We start from the raw sequence: 12,492 nt of genomic DNA on the forward strand, positions 1-12,492 counted from the left end.
CATTTAATATTCCTATGTATATTTTTTACTTATAAAGAGATAAATATGATATATATATAGAGTGAGATTAACATCATTATATTTTTTTCTTCATAATTTCAGAATTGTTACATAAAAATGTTAAATGGAGAGTAAAAATAAAAATTTATACGATCTTTTTTGCTAACGTCGGCATTTTTCGATCAAATCTTAACAAAACGAGGTTAGATGTAAACAGTAAATTTCTTAAAAGATATAAATATAATTTTAAAATTTGTTTGGTAAAGTATAATTTCGAATATATATACAGTCCATTAACCATTAAGAATATATTTACAAATACATATACAAATAGTAGTTCAACTTGAACTCATAACTATATGAATAATTTTGAAAATAGCATAGAAAAGTACAAAAAGATTAACTCAAAAATAAAATCAACAATTTTGTAAAGTTAAAACACAGTGCATATACATATATATTAAAAATAACCATATTATAATTTCGGGATAATTACACCCCTGAAATTTTGGTGTAATTACATGTAAATCTTTCGTGATTTAAAAAATTACATTTAGTACCCATGAGATTTTGCTTCTATCTAACAAATAGGTCCTTCCGCTAATCAACATTCACTAAATTTGTTGATATTGATGGAAAAATTGAAGGAAAATCGATATTTAGTTTACTCTCGATTGACTTATTACTAACTTATTATAGGTCAAACAAATATTTTATAGATAAACTACCTTTATAACGCTGAAGATATACTTCATCACATACATTAATTCCGTGAAGATGTATAACGATAATTTCATCATAAAAAGATTTATTTAAATTGTAATAAATTAATAATAAGTCAATTGGAGGCAAAACATAGATTTTTATCGGATTTTTTTTGTTAATACCAACAAATTCGATAAATTTTGACTAACAAATAAACTTATTTATTAGATGAAAGTAAATCTCAAAAAATACTAAATATAAATTTTCAAATCATAAAAAATTTACCCATAATTACATCAAATTTCATAAGGTGTAAATCTTCCTATAATTTTTGATTAAATAGTTTTCCATTTGGAATTTGCTTAAAATGGTTGAAGGTTTGACAAATCAAATGGTGCTTCTTATGGGAAAAAAGAAAAATTTGGAGCATCATATGATTGATTGATAATGCAATGGGAATTTTGGATAAAGCATCCAATTGTAGGACAAAACGTGTCCATAAATGTCTTTAGACTAATCATAATGTCAGCTCAAAATGGGTTTTTGACGAGTCCTATAGAAAAGTACTCTCAGTTTGTGGGTCACTTATTACACCTTCCCATCTTCTCTTGTCCAAAAACTTGCTCAACTTTCTGTCATTCAATTACTGCTAAAGCTTGCTGGGGGGAAAAATTAAACACTTGAAATTTATGATAATAAGGTCAATAAACACAAAAAATGTAATTTAATCCTATAATTTAACAGGTGGTATTTGAAAGGGGAAAGAGAAGTGGATCGGATCAGGAACGCACAAGCAGAAGGGTTAATTAAAACTTCATAAATAAAAAATGAATATAATTAGACCATGATTCCGAGGGGTGTACCTTTGGAATTCACGAGTGTTTGATGTAGTTAATGAAATAAGCAATAAAAAACTAAATTGGGGCTTATGGTGACTTACTTCGAACCTCCTTTTATTGATTCGTTCACGCGAGATTCTAATGTAAAAGTCCTATAAAGACATGTCCAAATCACACTGGAGTTTAGGGATCCTTAATTCTCTTTGCTAGAAGAGAATAAAGGAGAAAAAATACACCAAGTGTGTAGAAAGAGGGGACAGCCGAATTGGGTTTTCCAGGGTAGGAAATAAGTTTTTGTGTTGTGTTATCATTAGTTATTCCAAATAACTAATATATATGTACCTTGTACGGATGTACTAGAATGTGTCTAGGTTCATTCCATAATCCATAAGGCAATATATTATTAATTCTAAATAAAGAATGACCAACATAGCACTTTCCAAAAGTGAGAATTTCTAGTCAATCATTTCCTTTTCTAGAATTATCTAATGTGTTTAATTAGGGGGTGCTTGGCCGATTTTATAAAATAAAGTACAAGGCCCATTTAATTTTAATTAAATCGAGTTTAATTAAAATTCACATAATTAAGCCCATCATATATTTAATCCATTTAAATACATGAGCCCAATAAGTTTTTTTAATTAATAAGTCCAACTTATTAAATAATAAGGGCAAGTCCAATATAAATTAATCCTATTAATTTATCCTTGGGCTCTTCCATCAAATGAATCTCTCTCTCATTTGTAAGTAATCTAATTACTTAAATTAATTCCCAATTAATTTCAACTAGACCTAGGTTAGTATCAAACATAATTATTAATTAAATTAATTAATAATTCTCGATCAACCCTTCATTAAGAAAGCCCGTCACCATGGGTGGCCGTCTATCAACGATCCATGGTACTAGAGACTAGGCGAATATCCAAGTGAACTTTTAGGCTCTCGAGTCCATATGGGTACGGTCCTTCTATCTACCGTCTCCTGGCCTTAGTCTAAGGCATGAAATCGGATGTTGGTACATGAGATTGCGTTTCGCCAAATTGTTCGACATAGGAACCTCATTTTGTATTCGACCAATGACTGTGACCACAGGATCAAAGAGCGTAAATGCATCTCCAAATGCATAGGAGACACCTTTGCACGTATTGACAGGGGACGGATCATCCTCTTGAAACTCACCGTCTTTGCTACATGCTTTGACTGCACTAGATAAGGCTTATGATGATCATGTTTGAGATACGATCACCTCCCACACAAATCCAAGATACGGTCATCATACCCACGTGATTGCTGTGATTCCTCAAGCCTGAGGACTACTCCCGTACTACCGGAGCCGAGGATTTGAGTCATACCAACCAAGCCTCAAGACTTCCACATGACGATCCCCGCGAGTCAGTTTAGTCGATTAGACACCTAGCCAATTGACCCACTAAGACCGCATAGGCATCCAACGTCTGTCGTTGATGAAACACGACACTTATCAAATGAATGCGACTCTTAGTGCAAGTCTCCACAGGACACTCGATGTCCATTTTCGAGGTCCTCAACTTGGAACATTTCAGACCCAACCCTTGGCAGTTGATTCATGACCGCCATTCAATGCACAGTCCAATTGTTGCACGATTGTCAAAGTAATCTGTGAGCTTTGTTGTGATGTTTAAATAAATGCAAACATATATAATGAGCACAATAAAAGAAATGTCAATAGTGAATACTCATTTTATTCACTAAATAATATTACATGGAATTGAGTTACTGTTAGAATGGGTTACAAGTATGCCAATCTAATTGGCTTTCAGGTCACCTATTCTAATAATTTCCCACTTGATCTAAAGTCAATCACCTATCAAACTCAAACCCGTCTTATCCAGATGCTGAGTATGGGTAATTTACGATATCGGTTTGGTAAGTGGATCCGTGTGTTTTCTGTTGAGCTGACTCAGTCCATCTTAACGTCGCCTATGCTCACCATCTCTCTAAGCAGATGGTAGCGTCTAAGAATGTGTTTAGAACGGTGATGAGATTTCAGTTCCTTTACTTAGGCTATTGCTTTGTTGTTATCGCAGAAAATAACTACGAGCTCAGCAATGCTAGGTACCACATCCAACTCTTGGATGTAGTTTTTCATCCAAACTGCTTCCTTATGCTTTTGAAGTTGCTATATATTCAGCTTCCGTGGTGGAATCTGCTGTGGTATCTTGTTTGGAACTTTTTTAAGCAACCACACCACCATTTAGCTTGAATACAAAACCTAATTGAGACTTGGCATTATCATCGTCCAACTGAAGCTAGCGTTGCTATAGCCTTTCAGTATCAATTCTCGACCACCGTAAATCAAGAACATATCTTTAGTCCTCTTCAAGTACTTAAGTATGGTCTTAACTGCGCTCCAGTGCGCCTCCCTAGCACATGCCTGATATCTGCTTGTCACGCTCAAAGAGTACGTGACATCGGGCCTGGTGCACTGGACAATATACTGAATGCTTCCTACTACTGAAGCATAGGTGATGTCCAACATCCTTTTAAGCTCCTCATTAGTCTTGGAAAACTGTTTCTTGGACATCTTAATTCCATGCCTCATTAGAAGGAATCCTTGTTTTGAGTTCTCTATCTTGAATCTTTTCAAGAATTTCTCAATATACGAGGATTGGGTCAATCCTAACATCCTTCTAAATTTATCCCTATAGATCTTGATGCCAAGGATGTAAGAGGCCTCACCCATATCCTTTATGGAGAATTGTGTGGACAACCATCTTTAATGTTTCCTAACAACTTGACATCATGCCCAATGAGTAAGATTCGTCTATATAAAGCACAAGGTATGCAACCATGCTCCCACTGATCTTCTTGTATACACAAGGATAGAATTCATTTTTGATTAAATTATAACCCCATATAACTTCATCAAAACACGTGTTTCAGCTTCAGGAAGCTTGTTTGAGGCTACAGATTGACCTTTGGAGACGAAAGACCTTCTCTTCTCCAATGGAAGTGAAACCCTCCGGCAGATCCATGTAGATCTCTTCCTTAACGAAACCGTTGAGAAAAGTCATTTCACGTCCATCAGCCATATCTCATAATCATATCATGCTGCTATGGCAAGCAAAATCTGCATGGACTTGGCCATGGCTACAGGGTAATAGGTTTCCTCAAAATCAACCCCGAGTCGTTGAGTGTATCATTTTACCACGAGCTTAGCCTTGAAGGCTCTGATCTCCCCGTCAGCTCCAAGCTTACGTGTGTAGACCCATTTGGATCCAACAAGTTTAACACCTTTAGATGGGTCTACGGGGTCCAAAACTTGATTTGAACCTATGGAGTCCATTTTAGATCTCATGGCCTCAAGCTACTGATCCGAATCTATGTCTTACATCGCTTCTCTGTATATCTTTGGATCTTTTTCCAATTGACTAGTTAGTCCCAAGAATCTATGCCTATCAGGCTGTCGAGATTTCCCGATCGACCTACAGAGGACTAGAACACTATAAGTGGAAACTATAGGTTCAAATGTTGTTCCTTCATTCTGGTGAGTTGTCTCACTTGTTTCCTCAAGTAGCACTTCATCACGTCGGCTATCCACAGGAAAATCCTTTTTCAAGAACACTGTATTTCTTGAGATAAAACCTTTTGCTTAGACGGATCATAGAAGTAGCATCTTGCAATTTCTTTCGAATATCCGACAAATCTGCATAGACTAGACCTTGAATCTAGTTTGTCTCCCACTAGCCTCTAACGTATGCGGGACTACCCAACACTCTCAAGTACTTGTAAGAAGTAGGTTTGGTATGCCATATCTCATATGGCGTCTGGGACACTGTCTTAGATGGCACCATGTAAAGCAGTTTGGTCGCCGTCTCAATAGCGTGACCCTAGAAGGAGGGGTTCTATAAAACTCATAATGGATCGGACCATATCCAACAAAGTTCGATTCCTCCTTTCAGCCACGCCATTACGTTGTGGCATTCCAGGGGGGGACCCCATTGAGAGAGAATTCCATTCTTTTCAGAGTAATCAATGAATTAATCACTCAAATACTCTCCGCGTAGGTCTGACCGAAGGGTTTTAACTTTACAACCAGTTTGATTCTCGACTTCAAGTTTGTACTCCATGAACCCTCCAAAGGCCTCACACTTGCACCTCATTAGGTAAACATAACCATACCATGAGTGATCGTCGGTGAAGGTTACGAAGTACGAGTACCCTCTTCTAGCCAGAGTATTTAATGGTCCACAGACGTCCGTATGGATCAAATCCAAAAGACCGCTAGCAAGCGCACTTTGTCCAACCAAAGGCTTCTTGGTCATTTTCCCTTTCAGATAGGATTCGCAAGTTGGTAGGTCATCCAAATCGTCCACCTCTAGACTTTTTGAACCTACCAACTTTCTCATGCTATCTTTTGAGATATGGCCTAGCCTTGTTTGCTACAACTGTGCGTTCTCATGCTTATCTAATTTTCGTTTGTGTTGGATAGTCATAATCCAGTTAGACTGTTGGAGATATAAAGACCATTAACTAATGTACCAAGCATATGCGAGTTATTATTAATCATCAAATAAAAACTATTTTTATTAATCGCAAATTTATAACCATCATTATCTAAAACATGAACTAAAATAATATTCTTGATCACGTTCAGTACATAATAATAGTCTTTTAACTCTATTCAAATATGATCACTAATAACTAAGTTGAGAGATCCTACGGCTTCCGGAATGACGGCCTTCCCATTTTCTAGCCTTAGAATCATCTTGTCCTCACTTAGTCTTCTGCTTCTTTCCAGCACCTGCAAGTTATTGCAGATGTGAGCTCCACAACAGTATCCAATACCCAAGAAGTAGAATTAGTTATCATATTCACTTCAATCACAAACATACCTGGATTTGGGAGGAGTTGTGGGCACTCTCTCTCCCAATGCCCCTTTTCTTTGCAATGCATGTAGACATCATTTGCCTTCGACAGCTAAGAACCACCAACCTTCCCTTTTCCTTTGCCCATTCCCACAGGAGCAATAGGGGCGCTTGGAGCGCTAGCAGTGGCTGCAACAGCTTTTTCCTTGCCATTCTTTCTCTTCCAGCGTCTGGCTCTCTTGTCTTTCGCTTTGGTCATTGCCTCGTATTGGACCAACATATTAATTAACTCATTAATAGACTTTTCAAATCCGATCATGTTGTAGTTAATAATAAACGGATCGTAGATTGAAGGATCACATCAATGTAAATGTCATTGTCAAGTCCACTAGGGATAGCATCTTAACCCCGTGATTTTGTACAGATGATCCTTTGACCATCTTGATCCCGAAGAATGCTTTTGTGATGGCATATCTAATATACCTATCAGGAACCACATAAACTTCCTTCATGTAGAGCATTATTGAGGGAACATCATCCAGTCTATCATATTGCTTTTGGATGTCATTGGACATCAAAGCCAATATGATACTGCGGACCTTGTGGTTATCCTCACGCCACTTATCGAATGTGACATGCTCTCCGAACGAGGAGCCTCCCGACAAGGCAGTCGGAAGCGGCTTGTTCAAGACATAGTCTTGGTTCTCGAAATCTAGGACAATCCTCAGATTTCCTAGCTAGTCGTTATAGTTCGTGCCATTGAATTTGTTAGTCTCCATAAACATGGTTAAAAGGTTCTTAGATAATTTCTAAAAAATTGAACAGAAATCAACGAATGATTGTAATATTATAAACAAGCTTAAAGACTTGGTCTTTAGTCTTTAACTCTCCCACTATTTATACAAAAGTCCATCACTCTCAAGTGGGGTTTTGAAAAATAACATCTCCTAGTGGGCTTCGAATCGACAAGCGAATTTGCCATGCCCCGCTTTTACGATTCACATGGCAATAGCCTCATGGGAGGTATCCAATACCATTCTCATTCCATGAGATTGTCAAGATTTTTTACCTCACCTCTTCACATGACTACGAGGACTTCAAGCGAATCATTTGACTCGGTGTTAGGCCCGATCCATCAACCAAATCACATTTCATTCATCGCCCCCCACGACTTGTGAGACAGAAAAACGGTGAACATGTTCCTTTGTTCACAACAATGGTGCAACTTTCCTCTATTCCAAATGTGCCACGACTCATGAGACCATATTTGGGTATCGGTAGCTTCCTCACCACATCGCTGTGGATAGAAGGCTTGAACGGATCAAAACCATTTCGATTTAAGTCCATTATGGGCCTAATATTTAACTTGGTCCAACCAAGTGAGAGTTAATATTGAGTTTTAGATCGAGACCTCATCACACAATAGCATTGCATACATAAATATCAAATATTTAAAGCATTAAGTAAACGCATCACATGCAATGTAACCTAGTATACCCCTATTAGAGTATCACGAGCCCAACCTCTGTGACTCACTAAGCCTGTAGTGAGTCTAAAGACTGTTTAAGGTGGCCCTATGCTATTATAATAGTGATTTACCCATCAAAATATAGATGGGCCTTGAAACTCCTTCCTCTTTCGTGGGCCTTCATCTCCATGAGCTTGCTTTTACATAGAAATTGTAAAACCTCAGTGAAAAACGCATGCTACTCTCATTATAATTGAAATAAGAAATCCCGATTAGAAGTCGGGGTAGTACATAATGGGGAAGAGAGCAAGCCTTATTGTTCCAAGGCACGAAATGAGAGAGAAGATAAAAACTAAACCACAAGGATACATGGGCCCACCCAACAAAATTAAAGACGTACATGCGGTCTAGGGCTCCGTGATCATCCATCCACATTCAACTAGCACATAATATCAACAACCCACTGAGCCTGTAGTGAGTCTAAGGACTGTCTAAGGTGATCCTATGCTATTACCATAGTGATTTACTCATCAATATATAAATGGACCTTGAAACTCCTTCCTCTTTCGCGGGCCTTCATCGTTATGAGCTTGCTTTACATAGAAATTGTAGAACCTCAATGAAAAACTTATGCTACTCTCATTATAATTGAAATAAGAAACTCGGATCAGAAGTTGGGGGGAGTACATAGTAGGGAAGAGAGCAAACCTTATTGTTCCAAGACAGAAAACGAGAGAGAGGAGAAAAAATAAACCACAAGGGCGCACGGGCTGATCCAACAAAATTAAAGACATACATGCGTCTAGGGCTCCGTGATCATCCATCCACATTCAACTAGTACATAATATCAATTAATCATGGTATATAAGAAAATTAATATCCCAAGAAATGACAATGTGATATCCAATATCACAACATACAATTATATGCAGAAAACAACAAGCTTAAAAATTATAATTTAAAAGGATGACAAAGTTCCATGCATCTAATGCAAAAAAAATGAACTAAATTAATTAAAGCAATTTAATTCTAGAAAAAAAATTCAATTTTATCCAAAATTAATATCTTTAAAAAAATATGCAGAAATTAGAAAATCTAATTTTCCGGAAGAAACAATGAAAAAATGGCCCAGCCATTGGCTGTTAGTCACAGCAGCAGCCTAGCGGTCGCACGCCAGCACGCAGTGCGGGCGTGCACGTTTGCGCAGCGTGCGCGCATGCCCGTCCGCGGTATCTACTGCCTGCGCGATGCCACGTGCATGCACTGCCTTCTAGCGCATGCTGTATGGTCGCTGACCAGGTTGCACTCAAGCTCTTGCCCCGCGCATTGACAATACACTACTACAGTATCAATTTTGTTTATTATTTCTACACAATAAATAGAAAGTAGAAAACAAGTATTTCACCAGAAAGTTCAGTTTTCTTAAAATACTTAAATCATCCCAAAATTACAAAAATTAAACAAGTTAATTTTCTCATATAGTTATCCAAGAATAAGCAAAATAAACAACGTGCTTCAATAGCAATAAAACTCAAGTTATCATGCTTATTCACATAAAACCATAGCCCACATAAAATCGGGCTCTGATACCACTTGAAAGGGAGCAGAGGTGGATTGGTCAGGGAATGCGCAAACGGAAGCGGTAATTAAAAGTTCACAAAAATAAAATAAATATAATTAGACCATGATTCCAAAAGTTGTACTCTTGAAGTTCTCGGACGTTCGATATAATTAATAAAATAAGCAATAAAAAACTAAATCGGGTTTTATGGTGAAATTAAAATCGAGGAGTAGCAAGAAACGTAAATCAAGGATTACTGTTTTGTTTGATTTATTCCGAACCTTCTTTCGTTGATTCGTTCACACGAGACTCCGACGTAGAAATCCTCTAAAGAAACGTCCACACCCCACCGGACTATAGCGATCCTTAATTCTCTTTGCTAGAAGAGAATAAAGGAGAAAACACACTTAGTGTGTAGAAAGAGGGGGGCAGCCGAATTTGGGTTCTAGGGTAGGAAATAATTTTTTGTGTTGTGTTGTCATTAGTTATTCCAAATAACTAATATATATATATATATATATATATAGCTTGTATGGATGTACTAGAATGTGTCTAGGTTCATTCCACAATCTATAAGGCAATATATTCTTTATTCCAAATAAAGAATGACTGACATAGCACTTTCCGAAAATGAAAATTGTTAGTCAATTATTTCCTTTTCTAAAATTATCCAATATGTTTAATTAGGGGGTGCTTCTGATTTTATAAAATAAAATACAAGGCCGAACTAATTTTAATTGAATCCAATTTAATTAAATTGACCTAATTAAGCCCATTATATATAATCTAATTAAATACAAAAGCTCAATAAGTCTTTATTAATTAATAAGTCCAACTCATTTAATAATAAGGACAAGCCCAATATAAATTAATCCTATTAATTTATCCTTGGGTTCCTCCATCCAATGGATCTCTCTCTCATTTGTAAGTTATCCAATTATTTATGGAATTAATTCACAATTAATTCCTTGTCCCTTCTCGGTTATTTGTGTGACTCTTTAGGTTCACCTTTCAACTAGACTTGGGCTAGTGTCAAATACTATTATTAATTAAATCTAATTTAATTAATAATTCTAGATCAACCCTTGACCAAGAAAGGCCGTCACCATGGGTGGCCTTCTAGGTACGGTCCATAGCACTAGAGTGTAGACTAATATCCATATGAACTTTTAGGCACTCGAGTCCATACGGGTACGGTCCTTTTGTCTACCTTCTTCCGGCCTCAATCTAAGGCATGTAATTGGGTGTCGGCCCCCATCCTGGACTAGATGTCTAAGCTAATACTTGATATCACGTTACGCTAAATTGCTCGATAAGAACCTCTTTTCTTATTCGACCAACGACTGTGGCCACAAGTTCCTATAGCGTAAACGCATCTGCAAGTGCACACGAGATACCTATGTCACGTATTGATAAGGGACAGATCCTCTTCTTAAAACTCACCGTCCTCGCTACATGCTTTAACTGCACTAGAAAAGCTTATGTTGAGATACAATCACTTCCCGCACAAATCCAAGATACAGTCATCTTACGCACATGACTGCCGTGATTTCTCAAGTTTGAGAACTACTCTTGTACTATTGGAGCCGGGGATTCGAGTCATACCAATCAAGCATCCAAAGCTTTCATATGACGACCCTACGAGTTAGTTCAGTCAATTCGACACCTAGCCAATCGGCCCACTAAGATTTCATAAACGTCCCACGTCTGTCACAGATAAAATGCGGCGCTCATCAAATGAATGCAACTCTTAATGCAATTCTCCATAGGACACTCGATGCCCACTCTCGAGGTCCTTAACTTGGAATATTTCATACCCAACCCTTGGCAGTTGATTTCATGACCGCCTTCCAATCTGCAGGCCAACTGTTGCATGATTGTCAAAGTAGTCTGAGGGCTTTGTTGTGATGTTTAAAAGAAATGCAAACATATATAATTAGCACAACAAAGGAAATACCAATAACGAATACTCATTTTATTCATTAAATAATATTACAATAGAATCGAGTTACTGTCAGAATGGGTTACAAGTATGCCAATCTAATTGGCTTTCAGGTCATCTATTCTAACAGTATTTCTATCCTGCACCAATTTATTGTTGCAATTTAATTCTGTAATTTCAAGATTTTTGCAATTTTACTCCTTTTTTGACTAATTTAACCAAAAATTTGTATGTAACTTGCACATGAAACAATAAATTTTAAGGTAATAACTATTAAACAGGACCTCCTAATATTTCAATGTAGTAGAGCCAAAAAATCCTAATTTTTTCATGCTGTTTAGAAATGATAATAGATCGAGTTTGATAATGATTTGGTAAAACTTGGTACCTAAGCCACTTAGATTTTTGTGGGATCGAGATCCAATTTGGATCTGGAACCGGAACAGAAACCCGACTAGTAGGATCCATCAAATTAGCTTTACATTTTTAAAATTTTGAAATCCGAGTAATGGTAATTGGCACTGGAATTAGTAGAGAATTAATCTCCAATTTGAAATGGTTTTGTATTGTCATTTCCTACTTTTTGTTGCGATGCAAAGCAGAATAAAATGGTTACAACGCGTGGTGCGTAAACAAACCGCTGCATCGACTGAGTTGATGGTTTGGATGTGAAGCAGTTGCGGAGCAGACAGATAATTAGGCTCCGGTCCCTCATCACTACACTTTGAGGTTTTTTATGATGTGATGGGATTCTCTTTTCGCATTGCTCCAAATTGCTTCTACATTTAGCATAAGACATCCTTTTTAGTCCACCACCATCCGTTCTACCTTTCTTGGATAATTCCACAGCACAATTTTGCATTCGGGATTATCTCTGTTCCCCAGTCACAAAAAGCTTAGATTCTCCACTAACGGATGTACGACCCCAACATGAATTCCAGAACAAAACAACTTTTCTATAGGTCAATGGTTTTTGCTTGGGTATATTGTTTGAATACGTATGTATATGTATTTTCTTGGTTTTATGGGAAGTCCTAGAATGTAATAAAATAATGGATATAGAAATAGAAAAAAGTAACAAAAATCAGTGCATGAATAACAGTACTAATTGGTTCAACTTCCAATCATTT

The 12,492-nt window shown here is 37.0% G+C and overlaps 1 protein-coding gene across 1 annotated transcript; it reads right to left on the bottom strand.

Annotated features, from left to right (window-relative positions):
* Positions 1–6,747: 6,747 nt before the first annotated feature.
* LOC148784980 (uncharacterized) lies at positions 6,748–7,738 on the bottom strand. Its single transcript, XM_088875652.1, has 2 exons — positions 7,682–7,738; positions 6,748–7,128 (listed from the first exon to the last, which is right to left on the bottom strand). Exons 1-2 carry the CDS (start codon positions 7,736–7,738, stop codon positions 6,748–6,750), a joined length of 438 nt encoding a protein of 145 aa, XP_088731778.1.
* Positions 7,739–12,492: the final 4,754 nt, after the last annotated feature.

Source organism: Sesamum indicum, linkage group LG11 (genome assembly GCF_026168435.1).
Source record: "Sesamum indicum cultivar Baizhima isolate 11 linkage group LG11, ASM2616843v1, whole genome shotgun sequence".
Classification (NCBI taxonomy): Eukaryota; Viridiplantae; Streptophyta; class Magnoliopsida; order Lamiales; family Pedaliaceae; genus Sesamum; species Sesamum indicum.